The sequence below is a fragment of the Arvicanthis niloticus genome, chromosome 26 (assembly GCF_011762505.2).
Source record: "Arvicanthis niloticus isolate mArvNil1 chromosome 26, mArvNil1.pat.X, whole genome shotgun sequence".
Classification (NCBI taxonomy): domain Eukaryota; kingdom Metazoa; phylum Chordata; class Mammalia; order Rodentia; family Muridae; genus Arvicanthis; species Arvicanthis niloticus.
Window position 1 is genome coordinate 31,102,387 of NC_133434.1, and position 22,848 is coordinate 31,125,234.

The window sequence follows — 22,848 nt, forward strand, 5'->3', positions numbered from 1 at the left end:
ACTCCTAGTGAGTACTTATGCTCCAGAAAAGTATTTGTATACATGAGTATTAAACTTTGAGATAAAGATGACTCTTTGTTTTTACTCTTACCCCAGAAGTCAATAGTATCCTGTTTGTTTATGACAGGGGTTCACTTAGTAGCCCAGACTAGTTTCAAACTCATAGTGAACCTTCTGAGTGCTGAGGTTCCAGGCATATACCATCAACATCTGACTGAATTATTTAAAAAATAAAAAGGGGGGAGGGGAAAACTACATACATAGCTCAGTGGTTAAGACAACTTGTTCTTGCAGAGAATCATGTTTCAGTTCTGATTAGCTATGTGGTGGCTCACAAACATCTTAACTCCAGTTCCAAGAAACTTGACATCTTCTTGTAAACTTCTTGGCTGATCAGGCACACATGTGATACACATACATACATACAACCAAAATGCTTACACATATAAAATAAACTAATTTTCAGTACAGAACCTTTGTTGTGTGTGTGAGGGATGTGGGTAGAAGTCAGGAATCAATGTCAGGTATTTGTTTATTTCTGCCTATTATATTTTGTTTTGTTTTGCTTTTATGTTTTCTGAGACAAGATGTCTCTATGTAGCCCTGGCTGTTCTGGAACTAACTATGTAGACCAGGTTGACCCAGAACTCACAAAAGATCTATCTGCCTCTTCTTCCTGAGTACTGGGATTTAAAACATGGCCACTATGACTGATTCTTCCTTATTTTTTCAGGCAAGGTCTCTTATGGAACCAGAGCTCACTGACTGGCTGACTATACTAACTGTCCAGTAAGCTCGGGGTGTTTGCCTTTCCTGCCATCCTCCCTCACGTTTACCTTCCCAGTGCTAGGGTTATACTAGATTCATAACAAAACCAGCTTTTACTTGAGTATGTGTATCTACACTCAGGTACTCATGCTTGTATAATAGGCACCTTACCAGCTGAGTCATTTCCCAACCCCCAAATTTTTCTTGTAAAAAGTTCCCTGAACCTCTGTTAACTAATATCTGACAAAAACAAACAAACAAAAAACCCTCAAGAGACTTGAGGCCCCAAGGAGTGGGGAGGTCTACAGGGGTGGGGTTGAGGGTGACAATCTTCTTGGAGACAGGGAAGGAGGAATGGACTGAGGAACTGTTGAGGGTGGACTGGGAGGAATATAATGACTGGACTGTTAAAAAAAAGATTAATGATAATTAAAATATATAAATACATATTGATAGTACTAAAATAAATTTTAATCTGTGCCTTAAAAAAAAAAACCAAAAAGAATAGAATCCTTGGTAGTTATGTCTAGGTTTAAAATAGGACCACCAGGCACAAAGTCCTAATTTGTCATAATACTAAATGATTAACTATAATAGTACCTGAAATGCATGACTGAAATCTAATCTATGAGCATCAAAATTATAGCCTTTAGATACAGATACAACAGTCTACATGTTGGTAGGAATTTGTTCCAATGAGTGCATCTAGCTCCAATTAAAGGTGCTCCTTTTTCCCAGCCTGTCTATCACAGTATCATCCTATTAAAGATAATAAGCAATGACCAGTCATAGATAAAGAAAAATAAACACTGCAGTTAAGGATATGAAAACGAGGCATCCAATGCTCTCAACTGGCACTGTAGCATTATAATGGACACATACTAGTAAATAATAAATCATTTTCTCTAAAAACTAACCTAAATTATGGCAAGGACAAGTAACTAGAACTATTCATAATAAAGGAACATATGAACCAAGATTTGAAAGGTATTATTTGAAATTTCAAATAATAAAAAAAAAACACATCAAGCTATTCCTAACTGCCCCAAACCAGAAACAAGTGAGATTCATAAGTAGATTAACAACTGTAATACAAACACACACAATATAAGTATTACCCAGAAGTAAAAGAATGGTGGTTTTGTTTGTTTGTTTGTTTTTGAGACAAGGTCTCTTTATGTAGTCCTGGCTGTCCTGGAACTTACTAGGTAGAACAAGCTGGCATTGAACTCAGAGATCCACCTGCCTCTGCCTACCAAGTGCTGGGATTAACAGCATGCATGTTCTGCCACCGCCGCCACCACCACCACCACCACCACCACCACCACCACCACCACCACCACTCCTGGTCTAAAAGGATGCATCTTAAATGCATGCTACCGTCATTAAAGGCACACACCTTTAATCCCAGCACTTGGGAGGCAGGGGCAGGCAGATTTCTGAGTTCGAAGCCAGCCAGAGCTATACAGAGAAACAAAAAAAAAAATGCATGCTACCAAGTAAGTCATTCCAGAAATACTAATAACTCCATAATTATAATTATATTACATGTAAAAATCAGAAATTAACATAAAAAGGAGTTCTAGAGCAGTGAAAAGATTTAGTATAAGGCTGTGATAGTAGGTACATGAGTTCATACATTTGTCAAAACCCATTCAGGACAAAAAGTAGGACCTACTGTATACAAATTTTAAAAACTTACTTAAGGCAGCAAGGGATTCCAGAAGGAGTATAGGCCATGATGAGACACTCTAGCTACATAACAAATATATGAAACAATCTCAACGGAAGAGGAAGAAAAGATGGAGAGCGAAGCAACACTGAAAACAAATGCACACCACAACTAAGGCCAGAAGGAACCCCTGTAAAAATTGGCTTCTAGTTTACAATCATTTTCCACAAGAAAACCGGTGTTAATTCGATATGGTTATAAAATGAATCCTGTTGATGAGAAGTATCTGGGTGATAGAGAGTGAAAAGAAAGGTTTCTCCCTGTTGGAGTGGAAGTTTACACACACGTAAGAAAAAAACTTGAACAATAGTATGAAAAATGAATTTACAGATATGGGTATGAAGTCATTAGTTTTATACAGATACAAATGAGTACATATGAAAGGTTTTTTTGTACATACACAGTTAAAATAAACTCATATATTGTCTTGATCTGTCAGATGAGACAGCCTAAAAGAACAACACTAATCTGATGTGGTAAATCTGGTAAGATGGAAGGTTGATGGAAATTACAAGACACCGTAACTCAGAACAGTGGAAAGGAGCCTGATGTACAAAGAAGCCTAGGGCCTGACATTTAAGTCCTCCTCATGCCACTTAACAAAGACATTTGAGAGTTGCACCTCTTCGATGTATTCACCAAGATACCTATCTTCAAATAAAATCATCTAACCACAATTTTACTGAAAAATCTCACCTGGAAAGAACAACACTGGCATGTGCCCAAGACATTATGCAATGATGAGTGGAAATAGTCATCCTAATAAAAAACTGAGGGATTATCTATATTGGGAACAAGTGAAGGCAAGGAAGAAAGACAGACTTAAGGATCCTGGAACACTCACAGGTAAAGTAAGGGATTCCAACTTCTGAAATCACTATTTTAAAATAGTATCAAATAAATTCATTTTTAACTAAATAAACCCACTTACAAGCGGGACATTTAAAATAAAAATAAGACATTACCCAGTATCTAAAATAAGGATTAAAAATGAATGACTCACTTCTAATAATTCTGAGACAATGGGCAGTACTTCAGGATTACAGATATCAATAGAATCATCCCGATAGGTCTTCTTTTTATATGAGATATTACCCAAATGTAGTATTGCTGAGAGAAGAGAGAAAATCCTATGAAAATAAAAACACAGATTAAAGTTTGCAATTTTCATTCTCAAAGTTCATTTCACTCAAAAATCCAAAACAAATTCATCTGTACAAACTATGAAGTATTTAATTTTCACAAAAGGATAGTAATTTTAATTAAATTTTATCATTTAAACTGTATGTTAAGTATTAAACAAATTACATGTAACATGAATCCCACACACACTTCAAAAACAGTTCTAAAAACAGCTAAATACAAAAGTGTCTGTCTGTAGTTTGAGTTACTTGAAGGCTAAGACAGGCCTTTACACTCAGATCTTTAAAGCAGTCTAAACAATATATAATAATAAAACCCTGTCTCCAAAATTAAACAGATAAAAGTTATGAAAAAAAGTATTCCTCTGCTAAAAGACAAGGTTGTACCTTTAATTTTAAACAGTTTCTTAAATATAAATTACTTCATTTTCTAAAATAAATGGGTTTTGGTATATGTATGTTGCTGTACTGTCCTGTACACATGTAAGTGTGAGCACACATAGAGTGCATATGCACATAAATACATGTGGAGGCCCAAATGAGATATCAGGTGTCTTTTATCTAAGTTTTTATTATTTTATGTATGTGCCTACAAACGTATCTGTGTAACACATTCATGTAGTGCCTACAAAGGCCAGAAGAGGACAGCAGATCCCCTGGAACTGAAGTTAAAATGGTGCTGAGGGGTCATATGGGTATTGGGAATTGAAGAGCAGCCAGGGTTAATTTCTGAGCCATCTCTAATTCACAGGTGTGAATAGAAAAATGTCTCTACTTCTTGAGGCATACATTGAGGTAAGGTCTCTTGCTAAAAGAGCTTGCCATTTTGGCTAGCCTGATTGTCCAGCTGCTCCCTACCCACTGGGACCATCACGCCTCCCAGGCTTCTCTAATGTGGGTTCTGAGAATCTGAACTCCGTCTCTCATGTTTCCATAGCAAGAACTTCATGAAAGAAACCATCTTTTCAGCCGTATCAAAAGTTTTTACATTTTCATTCTGCCTATATTACCATGTATAAAAACTCTGTGGTTTTTCTGTTGTGTTTTGATTTTTGAAGGTGTTGCTGCCAGGGATTGAGTCCACTGTCTTGTGTATGGAAGGCAAGCACTTTTATCATGGAGCTACAGTCACAGAACAAGAAATTTTAAAATAAAAGCAAATATGCATGTAATATTACATATTACATATAGACAAGTATAACCTAACACTAACAATCACTGATATAGAAAATTAAAAGCTGTAATAAAAAATAGTAGGTTTTAAGTTATGTCTATATACAGCTTCAAGAAGCTTTATGAATCCTCAAATTATATGCAAATGTTTATGAACATACATCTTACCAAAGCATTTTAGCTTCCATTAGCTTCTCAAAGATTATATAGTGAAATAGGGAGCAGGAGGACACTCAGACCGTAGGATGACTAAGGCAATAATGATGTCATCTATATAAAACTGTTCAAAAGAACCAAAGGAAGTGGCATGACTCTTATAAAGATAGCCAACTATTTTTCTGATGGATCTGAGGCCTGCTCCAAAGAAAGAAATGCATGGCTAATACTGTAACTGTGGCCAAAGGCCCAGGAGACTAAGTAGTCATAGCCCCAGTAGGACCCACTACTGTTAGGAGCCGCAGCGAGCGGTGATAACATTCACCATTACAAGATGGCGCTGGCATCCGGTGCTCCCACAAGTAAACAACTAAACTGCGCAGGTGCAAGAGGCGAAAGTGCGCCAAGCCACTGCCCATCCCGGGGCGTAATGTGGGGTGATGAGTGAACAGCCAATCAGAAGTGAACACGCCACTCTAGGGTGCATATAAGCAGTGCCTTTTCTGGGCTTGGTGTCTTCCGCTTCAGCTGATACAAGAATAAAGCCTCACTGTAGTAACTATCCGAACACTGCCTCACGTGTCTCTTTCGTGGGTGAAGGGGACTCGAAAAGGGGCGCAGAACACACTACCATTATTTTGCTAAAGTCTTTCTGTCAAACTGCCTACTAAATATATGTTATACCCATAGATTAGTGCTGCTCTCAACCACAGTCAAAGAAGATTCTTTTTGCAGTGGGCAGTCAATGCAGAGACTCATAATTAGTCAAAGTGTTAAGAATATGTGAGTATTGAGTACTGCCTTAGAGAGACTTGTGTATAAATCCCACAATGCTCAGAATACACCACAAAAGGCAGGGTCAAGAGCCAAAGAATGGAGAGGAGTGCTTCAAGATGCTGTCTTCTGAACATTACATGGTCACTGAACTTACCAACTCTATGGAAACCTGCAAAAGACTTGACCAAAATCAAGCCAGTGAATAATCTCAGCATGGCTAAGGGAAGTATTCAGAAGACTCCCTCCTAGCAGAGGAGTTACTGGCAATTGGTGGCTACTGAGATAGAGGAAGTTATTTTTCTTCATAGATGTGACTGCAGGTAGGCTCCATGCTTATGCAAGCAATACTAATTCTATTCATTGGGTTACAGAAGAAGGAAAAGAAAGACGAGGAAGCTAAAGACTACATAATAAAAGACGTATACATGTATGAAATTCTCAAAGAATAAAAAATGTTTTTAAAAGAACTAAGATGGAAATCTCTTAAAGACACGTCATGTTTTGTTTACCACTAGAAATAATAAAACTACATACAGTAAATGAATAAAAATTTTAAAACTCACTGTCTTCGTGTCTTGGGAAGAAATCCTACCATTTCCATGGCCAATTGTAAGCGTTCAAAATCATGTCTCAAATCTTCTCCCTCCACTGTGAAGCAATCCTGCTTAAGACAAGGGGTGTAAGAAAATATATATCAAGTTTACTTGTTAAAAATAATGTAAGATACTCATTAATTTAAGGAGAATCCTGTGTAAATGCAAAGTAAAACTAATATTTAAATATAACTAGACCCATTAAACCTCTTTTCTGAGTAGAGATAAAGTAAACATACCTACCAAATATTAATAGTACCTTTTATCTTCCCTTAACAATAACCAGCACAGGATATCAAAAGGGACAAGTTAAAAAGCCAGCAGTATTTATAAAATATGTGGATACAAAGTTTGATTTTAATAGCACCAAAGAGTATCATATGTAAGGTCTTGAATTAAACACACACACACATAAAAATTAGGATAGTATAAGGTTGAGAAGTAAAGCCTAGATTATATATAATATAAACCAGTTGGTGTTATAGTAGGTATATAAAGAAAAAATAAGAATAGCAAAAATAAATAAACACACACAATGATCATAGAGGGGGAGCATTATGTCAAAATAGAAGACCCCTAAAAAACCACGTCACATGAATCAATAAAAAGTTATTCAGGGACTGGAAAGATCACTTAAGAAAACTTGCTGTTTTTCCAGAAGATGCAAGTTAGTTAGTTTTACTGACAGTGGGTGTCTAACAATCACCTGGAACTCCAGTTCCAAGGTATCTGATGCCCCTTTCTGGCCTTCACAGGCACAGGCATACATTTGGTACAGATTCACATAAACAAACAGACACATATACACATAAATAAAATAAAAAATAAGTAGTTTTTACTTGTAATGGGATGGCAAGATAATTCAACAGGAAAACACTTATTCAAGCCTGACAAACCTGAAATCAATCCCCAGAAACCACATAAAAGTAAAAACTGATGACTTCAAAAAAAACGCCACATACACACATCAAACATACATAAAATAATGATAAATATTTTTTAAAAAATAACTCTAGCTGGCATAATGACTCTACAGGCTAAAGGCCCCTAGTGAGCAGCCTGATGCTCCACGTTTGATCACCAGGACACACGAAGTGAAATGGAAGAACTAGCTCCACAACTGTTCTTTGACTCCACTCCTACACAGTGGCATGTGCACTGTGGCACACACAAACATGGACATCCACACATATGTAGAGACATCTATAACTAGCTATTATGATTTCATGATTCATCTTGAAATAAAGTCTACAACTCAAGATTTGAGTTTAATTTTCCATGTGGAAAGGTGCACATTCACACTTCGAAAGTTAAGTAATTTTCTTTGGCCTGCAATAAAGTCTTGTTTATTTGTGCTTTGTTGTTTTTAAACAAATAATGCATACATACTTATATGTGGATTCTACTTTTAAGATTTAGACACATGTTTAGAATAACCTCAGAATTTGGGTACCTAGTAATGATCAGGAGGGAAGGACAATCTTCCAAGTAAGGGAAAACAGAGTATAATGTTACAAGGAGTTAACAAGGAAACTAGAAGAGAAGGATTAAATGGGGAGGTAAACAAGAGGCCAGGGTAAAGAAGAGAATATGGCAATGAACAACTACACCGAAAGCCCTTTGAAATGTCATATGGAACCCTACAACTGTAGAAACTTCTTAAAATATATACATAAAAGAAAAGAATTTAAATGAAGAAACCACATAATAGGGGAGAGAATACCCTAACTAGACAGCTTAAGCTACCAAGTAAAGTAAAGCCCTTCGTGCCAGGAATGGGTTACATCTCACTGAGCTGACAAAAAAAAAAAAGGGCCCCATAGTATCTCCTCCCAAATACCACAGGCTATTGTCAAGACTATTGATTATACTCCACAACCTAATAGCAAGGCCCTATTGCAAGCTGGTGCCCACTATAAGCTTCAGTCCTACTGACTAGAGTTCATAGGGCTGGAAGATACTACTTTGCATACTACAAGAGAAGAAAATCATCACTATCACCCAGCTACAAACCCTGCAACCTACAACAGTGATCTAGCTGTAAGATACACTGATGCAATAGTGGCACAAAAGTTATGGGAATAACCAACCACTTCTTGAATTGGTTTACGGCCTATTTCATGAGCTGGAATCCATACCTGACACTGCTGAAGTGGCTAAGAAACTAAGACCAGACAGGTTTAAGGCAGAAGAGAAAACACTACTACTTTTCTGCTACAACAGCAGTCCTAAAGCTGTGGGTCGAGACCTCTTTGGGGGCTCAATAACCCTTTTACAGGGGTCACCTAAGACCATCCTGCATATCAGGTATGTATACTACATCTATAACAGTAGCAAAATTACAGTTATGAAGTAGCAATAAAAAATAATTGTATTTTTTTTTTACTTAACCCTTACAGCACTGGGAAGGTTGAAACCCACTGTGCTAAAGGAACCTAGCAATAAAATGACTCCTAATGGCATACTGCTATACTGCACACAGATTAGCCTTTATAAGATAAGCTGCTTCTTGAAATAGATGGGAAATACAGAGGAGACCTATAATATGCAAAAAGTAAGAGGTTTTGGAGTATGCAACCCTACATGGAATGTCTACATCAAAGCCCTCCTCTCAAGGCTCAAGGATCTACATGAAAGGTGCAGAAATATAAGAACCAGAGGTGGTGGATGGCTCCAGAGAAACAGCATTTACAGACACAACAGGAACGACACACATGAACTCACAGAGACTAACAACATAAAATCTGAAAACCTTCAAACCAGAAAAAACCTCAGCATGAAGAAGTAACCACAAAGTTACACTAGGTACCAAAAAGCTATTTGGAACTGGTAACTTCTGGAAAGGGGGTTATCCGTTTTCTCAATGGAGTGACACTGGGTATTATCAACAATACTCCAAAGCAGGCCCAATGCCCAGGAGTAGTCGGCCAGCACATAAAGAATTCCAGATTGTCTGTCTACTTTTCAGTTTAGTTTGCATTTGTTTTATTTTTATTATTTTGTCTTATTGTGGGGTTTTTCATTTGTTTATTTTGTTTTTCCTTTGAGAGAGAATTGTGTGTGCATCAAGCTAGGTAAGTGGGAAGGTAGAAAAGATCTGGGAGGAACTAAGGAGAGGAAGAAGAATATGATCAAGTATATCATACAAAAACATCTTAAATAAAAATAAACACAATTTCATTCTGTACTTCAGGGAGGCCTGAACTCACAGCAAACTTTCTGCTTCAATTTAAAAGTACTAGGATTGCAGATATGTACCATCACACTTAGTAAACATATTTAAACAGTAAAACATATTTAAAGATTTTATTGAGCCCAAGATCTCCATTTACTCATTTTAAAGTGGATCACACACTTTTACTAATATGTCGGAGAGTATAATATGTTTATATAAAAGCAACATATACAACAGTGAGTCTTACAGCTGATGTGGTTATCTGCTGCAAAAGTGAATGAAACAGGAGCCCAACATACTGAGAAAGTGAAGTAAAAAACATGCTGAAAGAAAAATCTTTCATGTTTGCAGTCATCCTCAATTAAATATTTTTTACTCACAAGTAGAATGTGGTCTCAATTTTTTTAAACTATCTTGATTTCCTTAACTGTTTCTCTAATGACAGTTGCAGAGAAAAAGCAGGATAGCCTTAATTTCCTAGACCAAAACTGCCCTTATCTTACATGAAACTTTTCCAGAAGTCAGTCTTTTAAAGATGCAAAAACAACTAGGGGAAGAAAAAGACTAAAATGTGGAAAAGGTAGCCTAAACATAGACCAGGACAAAAGTAGCCACACAGTAAGTGCTCCAGTTTCATTTCTGTTGCTGTGATAAAACATCCTGATGAAAAGCAACTTAGAGAGAAAAAAGTATTTATTGAGCTTACAGTTCCAGAACAAAACCCATCATTTCAGGGAGGTTAAACTTAACGCATCACATCAGTCAAGAGCAGAGAGAAAATAAATGTATGATCCTTGCTTGTTTCATTGCTTGCTAGTAGTGCTTAGCCAGCACTCTTTATCCTTATACAGGAAAGGGCTCAAGATTATGGAACGGTACCGCCCACAATAGATCTCTCTATATCAATTAACAATCAAGACAGTCCCTCACAAACGTTGCCCAGAAGCTAATTAATCTTGATAATTCCTCAATTGAGACTCCTTTATCAGGTGAGTCTAGGCTATGACAAACTAAAACCACCATCCCAGTGTGTGACTATAGCCTTATCCCAAACTTATCTCCAGGAAACAAATATGAAATTAGAACTGAGAGAGTTGTAAGCACTGGTAAGTGTAAACATAAACATACAAGCATAAACGTATACTTATCCCTAGTTTTTTTATAAATAATTTTTTGCTAAATCATGAATAAACTGGAGTGTTGAGAAAATAAACAAACAGAAAAAACTTTAAACAATTACATTACATACCAAGTTCTAAAACAGCCAGGACTAAATAGAAAGGTAATCATAGTCTGGCTCTAATTATTTGAAAAGTATAATAAACAGGGCTAACTGTGCTGAAAGTAGTATTAAGAACAGGAAATTACAGGCTGGGGCAGTTATTCCAGTAGGTAAAATCCTTGCTTTTCATGCTTGAGTTTAATCTCTAGGGTCCACATTTTTAAAAGCTGGGCATGATGGCAAGTGTCACTAGGCAAGTGAAAACAGATGAGTCTTGCTGGCCAGTCAGTGTAGCCTACTTCCAAGTTGCAGGCCAGTGAAAGGCATGGTCTTAAAATAAACAAACAAATAAATGTGGATAGCACCTGAGAACAAAACTGTTCTCTAGCTACTACATGTATGTTTATACAAATAGAAAAAAAAAAGACATGCATGCTCGCGCTCGCGCACACGCGCGCGCACACACACACACACACACACACATTATAGCTACAAAATTCCTTTAAATAAAAAGATGTCCTCTGACTCAATGATGGCAGCAACTCTGCCGGGCGGTGGTGGCGCACGCCTTTAATCCCAGCACTTGGGAGGCAGAGGCAGGAGGATTTCTGAGTTCGAGGCCAGCCTGGTCTACAGAGTGAGCTCCAGGACAGCCAGGGCTACACAGAGAAACCCTGTCTCAAAAAAAACAAAAAAAAAAAAACCAAAAAAAAAAAAAAAAAAAAAAAAAAAAAAAAAAAAAAAAAAAGAAGTGACATTCTCACCTAACACTTCAGCGGTCAGTTCTCTAGTCTTCATACATAGTCAAATTTAATACAAACTCTGAAGACCGTTTTTTTTGAAGAATTTTTTTTCCTTGCTCAGTTTTTTGTTGTTGTTGTTTTGGGGTTTTGTTTTGTTTTTAAGAAAATTTCACTATTTAGCTCAAGCTGGCCTCATATTTGTTAAGTAGCACAGGCTGGTCTAAACTTGACATATTCCTGCCTGAGCCTTTCTGAGTACTAGATTACAGGCCTGTGGGGTTTTGGTCTTTTGAGACACAATCTTGCTATATAACTCAAAGTGCAAAGAACACATGCATGCTGAAGTAACCAAAGATCCACTGTCCTCTGAAACAGAAAGCAGGAATAAAGGATTAACTAAAAAAATTCAAAGAAAAAAAATTAAGTGATCTTCTAAAGGTCTTAACATCAGTAAGTGGATGAGCTAGTATTCTCACATCAAATTCTTAAGCATTACTTTAACTTCAGAAAAATACAGACCAATCCACAGTTCTACAGACAAATATGAACAAGTAATCAATCCTATGTGAGAGTTTGCAGTGGCCTATCTGCTTTTCAAAGAGGTATAATTCACTTGAAATAATATAATTCACTGAAATATAATTCACTGACATATCTATTTCCAAAAATGTTAAGTCTGAAACCAATACATTCTTGATTATGAAATGGTGATGAAAGTATACTTTGTCAGGAGGAAAACCTAGTACACACATGCGATGCTTCACAAGTGGCACAGGCAATTAGTACTGTTTATCATGACATGCAATGAGAAAGCCGAGAAAGCAAAGATGAAGACGTGCCATGTTTATGGAAAGAAAAATTTTAAAACCTAATTCATTATTTAATGAATTTAAGCTAGATGTATCTATGCTTTTAGCCTTTATAAGTGGCTTAGCTGTAGACTGAAAGAAAGAAAGGCATTTTTGTCATCAAATTTATACTTATATAAAATATAACACACATACATTTTCTACCACATATGCCTTTATATAACTTTATATAACTTTTATATAACTTTATATAACTTTATATAACTCGAAAAACCAAAGAAAAACAAAAACAAAAAAAACTTTTAGCCATCTTTCTCATACCATAAAATAATCTTTTTTTTTTTTTTTTTTTTTAAGACCCACTGGGGTTTTGCCTGGGGTTTTGCCTGCATGCATGTCTGATGCATGTCTGTGTGAGGGTATCAGATCTTGAAGTTACAGACAGTTGTGAGATGCCATGTGGGTGCTGAGAATTGAACCCAGGTTCTCTGAAAGAGCAGTCAATGCTCTTAACTGTTGAGCCATCTCTCCAGCCCCATAAAATAATATTGTTTATAAGAATATTAATAATTCAGTGGTGATTAAGGCAAAAGGTTTTTTGTTTGTTCGTTTGTTCAGTTTTTTAATACAGGGTTTCTCTGTGTAGCCCTGGCTGTCCTGGAACTCTTTCTGTAGACCAAGCTGGCCTCAAACTCAAGAGATCCCCCTGCCTCTGCCTCCCAAGTGCTGGGATTAAAGACACTTTTTCTCTGTGAGACAAAAGTTTTATAGGAGCTTCTCTTACACATAAAAAAAAAAAAAATAAGAGAAAAAGAACATTCATTATAAACATTCCATTGATATGAAAGAAATTAATACTCACTACGTGTGGAAGGAAGAGAATGACCAGGTGCCATCCTCTATCACTCTCTACCCTATTTATTTGCTGCAGGCTCTCACTGAACTTGGAACTTACTATTTCAGTTAGAGTGTCAAGTCAAAGAGTTCCTGAGTTCTGTCTTTGTATACCGTCAGCTGTGGAGTACAAACCTGCACCACACCAGCTTTTATATAGGTACTAAGAATTTGAACTCCAGTGTTCATATTTGTACAAGAAGCATTTCCTCCTTGAGCTATCATCCTAGATCCTAAAAAGTGATGTCAGTTTATTTTCTAAAGATTGGTTTTTATTTGATTCATATGTGTGTGTATACATGTGGATGTGGATATATGCCCTCAGATGCCACAGGGGTTATTATTACATCGCCTGGAACTACAGTTACAGGTAGTTGCAACAAGCTAGTTGACACTGGGTCCTTGGAACCAAATTCTCATCTGGAAAAGCAGCAAGCACTCTTAACCACTCAACTATTTATTTAGCCCAGTAAAAATAATTCTAAGTAAGCATCAAACTAAGGATGAAACTTAATGGTAAGGAGTATAGCTAGCAGTCACACTGCACTAAAACAAAACAATAAAAACCTCAAGGGGAAAGGGGAATCACTGGAGTTGAAACAGAGCCACTTCAGTGCTGCCCATCAGGGATGCAGTCAATTTACTGTTCATAATAATGAATGTTTAATGAAGATTAAACATTAGGCTAAATATATAAAAACAGTAAATTGGTCTAGCAACACACTATTACACACAAATCAACCACTCAAAGTAATGAAAACTAGTGATCCTCTTAGCTCACACTGTTGGTATATCAGCTCATTTTCATACTAAATGATGAAGATGAATGCAAATGAGCAATTTGAAGTCCCTTTAACAGGAACAAAAAATACTTAGGTACTTGTACTGACCGGCTCAGAATCATAGCAATAATCATCCCAGCTCTGTCTGAGGGGTTTCTTTGTTATCTGAAAGTAAGGCACATTAGTTAGGTAGAAGTTATTAGGGTGGAATTATACTTCTGTAATGATCTCTGAGATGCAATATTTAGAAAGCAAGACTACTATCCAAAGAATAGTTATTTTGTATAGCAACATACTCTAATAACAACTAGGTAGATAGTCAGATTCTGGGAGATTATATATTATTCTATTCAACTTACACATGTCACTGCCCAGTGGCTGTTATTTGTATTAATCACTAAGTTCCTTATCCTATAAGTACTGATATTATGCAGGTATGTTGTAGCCACTCATCATACAAAAAGTCAGAAGGACTATAAAATACTGAGTCAGTAAAAATTATCACCTCATTTCTAAGTGCTTACAACTTTGTTTAAAAAAAATTACTCAGGGGCTGACTTAGTAATTTTTAAAAATACACTTAATTTTGTATAGTTAAAAAATTCTAGCATTCAAACAGAAAGTGACATTATTTCTAAGTTCTGGATCTATTAACATAAAGTTAAGGTTGTTTATATTAATATGAAGTTGTAAATTAAAAAATACCAGGTAGAGCATACTGTACATTTGAGGAAAAGTCCATGGTGTTACTTTCATAATATTTAATAGGTAATTTTTTTACTCAGTCAGGTGTAAATTAAATTTTAAAAAATCCTAAGGGTACTTTTCATTGTTATAAAGAACTTTTTCCCATAAATATATTTTCCCTCAAACAAAAAATGAGGGATTATTTTATTCTTTAAGTGATATAATATAGTAACAATACTGCTAACAACTGGGTTTGAAATTTTACTATGAGGAACAGAAAAATAGAGAAATCTACCCTGAAAATGTGTGGTGGTCATTCCTCAGTATGGAAGCTAAAGCTGAATTCTGAATTTTAAAGAAAAAATACATTCTCTAAATCATCAGCCTATGCAAAATGTCATGCTGATGCTTTGTTCTATTTTGTTTTGTTTTCACAATGTAGCACAAGCTGCCCTGGAATTCATTATAGAGACCAAGCATGGTTATCCTCCTGCATCAGCTTCCCAAATGATAGAATGACAGGAATGAGCCATTATGCCTGAGTTCCTATAGAATGTTTAAGAGGACTGTTCATTAAATTATACAGTGATACTCTATGCCAGTATCATAGCATGCAGACATATGCACATTAGACTGCAAAACATGCAAATCAAGTTCAAAGCAATCTCTTTGCAATTTGTAATCAACAGTTACATTTAACAGCTTAGGGTATGTAAAAGGTCAGTCACGACAAAAAGGATGTAACATTTTTCTGATAAGAAAGTACAATAAAACAGTTTAATATTATTAAAAGAATCTCACAAAATGCACATAAAATATACATAATTTTTTATCACTTATACTAAGTAGATAATCCTTTTTAAATTTGGAAGGTATACCACATAATTTTTTTAGACTGTCTACATAAAGACAAAACATATCTATACAAAAGTACTACAAAATTGTCTCAGTAACTAAAATTTAATCATTCTCTACATTTCAAAATGTTTTTCAGAATTCTTACCTGGTTGAGAAAATGATATTCCTCGGGCTGTTTAAGGTGGAATGCTAACCTCTCCTCTTCACTTGCTCCTGCGAGGAGGTAATAGAATACATGATAGTTCCTGTTGGGAACAAAGCATATAATGAACATGACTAATTCTAGAAATGTTTTTTGTTTTGTCATAAAAAAGACAGTTGTCTTTCACCTGCTCAAACAAGGAACAAAAATTCATCCTTAACTAATCTGTACACCTTGCACAATTCATACAAATATCTTTATAGTACTAAAAAATTGGTTGTAAGATTCATATATTGCTGAATGAAACACCAAGATGCAGCTTTGGCAAGACTTATCCTCGGGGGCGCTGAAAAGACGTACTGCTCCAGCTCCCTGCCTGATTCTGCCTCACCTGATGCTGTTTCCAGAGACTTGCTCCTATAACAGCTTCAGAAATAGCTGCTGATTCCCAATGACCTCAGTTCATCCAGACTTTCAGACAGATCCAGTCAGAACATCAGTCAAGCCCCAAACTTTTTAAGCATACACAGACTGGATAACAAATGCTAAAGCTAGCTTTCTTAAGTCTAACCTATTTTTCAAATTTCCCTATCCCTCCCCACCCCTTAAAAGTAGTAATATTCATTGCCCCAATTCAGCAGGAAGAAGCTATGGAAAATCATCATCCCAATTCCTTGGATTTGGGTGTCTGGTTATGGTTATTTTATAAATTATAGATAGACTGTCACTTTAAGGGATAATTTGGAAATGGTCATAATTTTGGACAGGGAGAAAACTAAATAGAGATATTAGACTCGGGGATTTCTGTCTTTCCTCTTCTCTATCCTTTCTTAGGTAAAGGGAAGGGAGTTGAAAAGAAAAGGGGGATAGAGTAATATTATAAGAAAATGGATATATGGGATGGATTACTAAATTTACTCTTATACAAAAAATTTTATAGCCATAATCTTACATTGGTAGAAATCTCTAAATTCTGATGCAGAATTGAAGTTATATTTTCTTATATTGGTACAGAATATATATAATGATACAAGTTTAAAGTTTTCATGGTATAAATCTTTGTATATTTATACAAATTTTTAAATTATTTTTGTTACTCTTAGATAGGCATTGTGCCTATGCAACTCATTCAAAAATACAAAGCTTAGACCCAGTCCTTCTAATAGCTGCTATTACAAACTATTTAAGATAATTAAGTAATGCAAGTACAGGTCAGACAGTAAACTCTGGTAATATTAGAGTCTGATTTAATTATAATAAAATGTTTTCAAGACTATTCAAATAGTAAATAGCTAAGAATAAACAAGGTTTAACAGTTTAGATATACTACAGATACATAGTACCTCCATATGGAGTTGCTCCAATTGCGGCAAGAATTGCCCTAACTCATCTGCAGACAAAAATGACTGTCTAGGAAGGGACACATGATGCGGGATAGTCGACATCTTAGCTCTGCCAAGACAGGGTAAGCTAGTCCTTCATAATTCCTTCTTCACTTAAAGTCTGTCAGATGGTTCTGGGCCAGAAAGCATAAGACAGATGCTCTAATGTTATGAGGACTATAGACGACGGTCCAGGCAGTCAGCTGTCTCTACTCATTAAGTTTTGGAAACAACCTTTAAGCTTCCTACATATTCAGGTAATATTTAATTCGTTCTTGGGTCTCTGACAGGGTTGAAGATTAGTTAGTCTCATAATCAAACTTAAGTTGTTTTCCATTAAGGAAGATGTTCTAGATTTGAAAGGATAGTTTTCAGAGGGTAATGTAAGTTAAAATCAAAACATAATTCAGGTACAGAAATGTAAACTCTTTAAGTTAGGATAGATAATATAGCACTGTATCTAAATTGACAAAATTGATACACTGGACGTTATAAGTGTATATAGTACCTTATAATTTACATAATTGTTATAATTGTGCTCAATTTATATCTGAGAGAAAAGAGCCTTTTTAAGTGGACAAAAAGGGGGGAAATGTTGTGGGTTTGGTCTAATGCTGCTAGTATTTGAAGGAAGCCTTACCCCCAGTTGGTTTCAATTAGTAAATACAGCTGCCAAAAGCCAATGGGGGGACAGAGAAGAGAGACAGGACATTTTAGGATTCCCAGGCAAGAGGCAGAGGAAGGAGAAAGAAAGAGGAAATCCAACATGTTGGGAGAAGGAGAACCAAGACTCCGAGCCTGAAAATGTGTGGAACAGAGAGCATTGTGGCCATGTAGGAGCCAGGGAAGAATGGCCGTAGGAGGGCTGCCCAACTGGGTCCAGGGAGGCTAAAATGGAATATAGATTTTAGAAGTAATGACTTGGTAATATCAGAGGCGGGTGGAGGCTATGAAGTGGCTATTGATCTGTTTAAGGAGTATCACAATACAAAGGCTGTGTGTGTGTGTGTGTGTGTGTGTCTTTCATTTGGGAACCCAGAACACTGGGACAGGTAGTAAGGAACATAACCCCACACACATCCCTGCTGGATCAAGTTGAGTCTCTAACTGGGTACTGCTACACTGATGGCTCAAGAATAAATGAGTTATCACCTGAAAAATTACTTTTCAGTCCTAAAAATTATTTCCTGTCTTAAATTTATCTAGAACAGAGAAAGAATATCAATTCAGCAAATCCAATACAAATCTTCCAACTGAATTTAAAAATACAGCATTCCACCCAAGAAAAAAATAGTAGTTAATATAAATATAAAATCTATGCATAATACATAGTGAATTAAAGGTCACAATATACAAATAAATAAAGTCTGTGATGCTGAAAACTTAATCTAATTATACAAATAAAAAATATATACCGCTCATTATGCTCTTGATAAACAAGTCTAGATTTTTCCAGAAGATATTTTTCAACATAAGCCCTGGAAAAAAATAAAATAGGCTGATTTAATAAAAATTAGTTTATGTAAATAACAAAGTTTAATGTAAGGTAGATTTTATTTATTTAGACAGTTAAAAAACAATAAGAATCATTCTCCAGATGACAGCAGCACATCCACCATTATAACCGTTATAGATAATATTAGCATTATCCATGTTAAATTCTCAAAATCCTAAGTCATCAAATGGCTAGTGAGTGAGATAAGCAGGTGAACATGTCAAGAGTAAATATGCAATGAAACCCTGTTTCAAAAATAAAACAGAACAAAATCATCTACTAGTAATCAGCAACACAAGCACCATGTGAATATGAACGCATGTCTGACTTCACTACAAAGGCTGACTTTCAATTTGACTACTGCCTTAGACATCTCTTTTTCTTCTATCCTAATCCATGAGTTCAGTTCCGAGAATGAGAGAAGCATATTATGCCTTCACATTTATCTGCTCACCACAGTGCTAAGCATATCACATGTGTCTAAGATTCTATTTAAAACCAGCATAAAAAAAGAAAAGACTGATGAATTAAATATGGTTAAGACTTAATCATTATGTCCTTGCTCTATTTTTTCCTCTATTTTATGTATATTTGACTTTCTAAATAAAATTATCTAAAACTTACCTCACAACGTCAAGATAATTATATTAGTTTTATATTCAATTTGACCATCCGACCCCTATAACAATGCTATACTTATTTTTCTTACCTCTTCAAATACAACAAGCTCTTGTTATGATGACAGTCATTTACTAAAGACAATTCCTCACTTCATAAAATTATTTCCTAGTCCTTCCACTTAGCAAATTTTTAATACTCAACATAAATACCAATGTTTTTCATAAGGCCGCCAGAAACACTTCAACAACGTTGGCATTTGCTGTAATCTACCTATATGAGTATCTCTTTCCCAAAAAGACAAGGAAAGTGTCAAAGGCAAAAACCATGTTTACATGGGTTTTTTTTTAATCTTCAATATTTTGAACAATGCCTGATGCTCAAAATGTCCCCCACAAATCTATGCTTAATAAATAAAAAAGTACTTAATGCTCAATCCAAATATGTTGTTTACTCAGTTTTGTTCACCATAGAAAAAAAATGTTTAAACTTTTATTACACAATCAAAAGAAGAGCCTGCATTTCCTTCAATAAAGGAAACTAGACATCTATTTCCTAATTCACAAAACTATCTTAATCAATGAGGATTACTATTACATTTGAGGTTAAAAGCAGTATACATGATTTTACCTATTGCCATTCTCTTTTGAAACACAACTATAAGCCTAACTCCTTGACGATATCCCACTTTTAAGAGAAAAAGTACCAGCTGAGCCTGTGAAAATGAACTATGAAACTGCTACTGAACATCTCCCGAGGACTTTCATGGTTGATAACACTGGTTTTAGGTTCTTCACAGACGGGCCAAAACGTTGTATACAACGCTGTAGTTTTGGCCATGCTTTTTTTTTTTTTTTTCCAAAAAAAATGCAGAAGTACATAAGACTGAGATATAATTCACATAGCATAAAACATAACCTATCAATCTACCTATTAATAGGGGAACAAAAATTATAACAATAACCATCAAATAGAAAAATAACAATTTATATGTATGGTATATATGCATATGTGTGTTTATACTGACAGATTTTCCTGAAATGCAAAATAGTTCAACATTAGACAGAGAAAAAAATACAGTATCAATGTATTTCAGAAGACATGTTTATCTACATAATGCCAAATACAATTTTGCTGAAATTTAATATCAAACATTAGCATAAACTCAAGACAATTAAAATCAATGTTTAATTACTTAATAAAAGTTCTTTAGCTTGAGTATTGACATAAAAGGCAAAAATAATATTGTAGTGTATTTGCAATGGCCTGGCTTTTAAATATCTTTTACAAAAGCCCATAGGCCAAAGACTAAACCAGAAGCCTATAGTACTAGTAAGAAGGAGACAACCTCAGTGGAAGAAAATTAGGTAAAGTGTGCCCTTGTAGGGGGTACTGGAGTCTTCCTCTCCCTCTCTCTCTTCTTTGCTTGCTTTCTAGCCACCATATGGTTATCACCATGTGATCTATCCACAATCCCAGCAATGATACTCTTGCCTGCTATAGAACCACAAACAATACAGCCAATCAATCATGGATTTATACTTCTGCAAGTGTGAACCTAAATAAAATATTTCCTCTTTTATCTCTGGCATTTTGTCACAGCAATGAAAAGTTGGCTGTGATAGTTACATTTTCTCATAGCTGAGGCTGAATATTTTACAGAAAAAAATCCTTTGAAAGGAATGACTTCATTTTAGCTCATGGTTCAGGAGACAGCCCATCATGGCAAATGGCTTAGTTCAGACTGGGAGCTTAGAGAAGTTTGCTACTGCTCTTACTGTTCTCAGCAGAAGCAGAAGCAGAGAGCTAGGGCCAAGAGTAGGACTGGGATATGAACCAAAGGACAGGCCAAAGTAAGCTACTGGTCTTTTTACTAAAAAGTAGTTACTAAAAAGTATAATACTATAAAGTATTACAATATGCTTTGAACAATCAAGACAATACATCAAAGCACTAGATGTAAACTATAACAATCAACAGATTCAGCCATACAAACAATAAGCAGTAAGAAATTATAATGCAAGAGAAAAAAACACACTCATAATAAAATACTTAAAAATAAACTCAAAGGCTGAAGAGCTGGCTCAGCAGTTAGAAGCACTGACTATTTTTCCAGAGGTCCTGAGTTCAATTTCCAGCAACCACATGATGGCTCATAACCATATGTAATGGAATCCAATTCCCTCTTCTGGCCTGTCTGAAGACAGCAACAGTGTTACTGATATACATGAAATAAATAAATAAATATTTTTAAAAATAAAATAAATAAATAAATATTTTAAAAAATTAAAATAAACTCAAATATACAAAAAATTTAAGTACTTCTAAAAAGTACAAAGATGTCAGTCATCTCTAAAATAATCATGAAATTAAATGTTAAAGCAATAAACGTAATAACTGTAGAAGATCCTTAAGTACACAGTTACCTTAAAGAATCCAACCTGAAAAGGCTACAATACAATATGATTCCAACTCTACATTTTGGAGAAAGTAGTATGGAGACAGGGAAAGATCAGTAGTTACCAAGACCTGGAAGGTAACAAGGCTGAATAAGCCAAACACAAGAGATTTTTTAGCACAGTAAAACTATGATGTCTTTACTACAATAAAAACTGTAAACAGCATCTCTGCAGTCTTCAAAGCCAAAAGAATGTAAAACATACTGAGTAAACTTTAATACAAGTTATGGATTTCACAATTAGTAAGAATGCAGCAACAATACTGCTCATCAACTTTAATAAACAGAGCAAACCAGCACAAGATTTATAACAAGGGAAGCTATGCTGGAAGAGATGGGAATGATACATAGAAACTCTGTAATTTCCATTTCCTTCTGCTGTGAATCTAAAACTGGTCCAAAGGATGCACTATTAATTTTTTAACCTACAAAATACATTGCTAGAACAATCAGATGACTCATAACAGAAAATGTAAAGATTTTTATTGTTTTTATTGTATCAAAATCAAATACCTTGATTGGAAGAATATTAATTTGGATATGTAGAAAAGTGTGATTATCTTCAGAAATAAAATAATTAAAGGGTCATTTCCTAACTTGAAAATAGAGTTTAGAAAATTTATAATATAAACATAAATACATGCAACTGTTAACAGTTAATAAGTATAAATAAGCATGTTAAGAATTATAATTGATCTTACAACTTTCTCAGTTTGAATCCAACAAAAATGAGGAACCAAGTTTTATGCAGATACTAATGTCATAATTCATAGCTTATGAAACTAGTAATAACTAAAATACAAATATGATCCAGGAGCAGTAGATATGACTCAGCAATTAAGAGCAAAGGCTGCCCTTTCAAAGGATCTGGACACAATTCCTAGCTCTCACATGGCAGCTAACAACCATCTGTAACATCAGTTCCAGAGGATCTGATGCCCTCTCTTCTATCCTCCAAGGGCACTGAGTTTATATGGTATACACATACACTGAAAATAAAATAGATTTTAATATGTGTATATGTAACAAACATGTGTGCGTATATAATATATATACATGTGTGTGTATGTGTATGCACTTCTAAAGTGGCAGTACTTACCCAAGTACAGTGCCCGTTTCTTGGTAATTTACTTGAATAAACTTGCCAAAACGACTTGAATTGTTATTATGAGCTGTCTTTGCATTTCCAAAGGCCTGTAAAAATAAATAGTTTTTATTTAAAAATATTTTTTAAACATACTT

General features: G+C 35.2%; 1 protein-coding gene across 8 annotated transcripts in view; it reads right to left on the reverse strand.

Moving 5' to 3' along the window:
- Nucleotides 1–22,848, reverse strand: part of Myo9a (myosin IXA) — a 173,139-nt gene that overhangs the window by 111,086 nt on the left and 39,205 nt on the right. For 7 of the 8 annotated variants that reach the window (XM_076925466.1, XM_076925467.1, XM_076925465.1 and 4 more), the window contains 6 exons: nucleotides 22,706–22,800; nucleotides 18,451–18,513; nucleotides 15,657–15,756; nucleotides 14,075–14,131; nucleotides 6,312–6,409; nucleotides 3,504–3,630 (listed from right to left, as the gene is read on the reverse strand). In XM_076925466.1, coding sequence (XP_076781581.1) covers nucleotides 3,504–3,630; nucleotides 6,312–6,409; nucleotides 14,075–14,131; nucleotides 15,657–15,756; nucleotides 18,451–18,513; nucleotides 22,706–22,800 — 540 coding nt within the window. The remainder of the gene's footprint in view (nucleotides 1–3,503; nucleotides 3,631–6,311; nucleotides 6,410–14,074; nucleotides 14,132–15,656; nucleotides 15,757–18,450; nucleotides 18,514–22,705; nucleotides 22,801–22,848) is intronic. The other variant, XM_076925464.1, reaches the window with a different exon arrangement.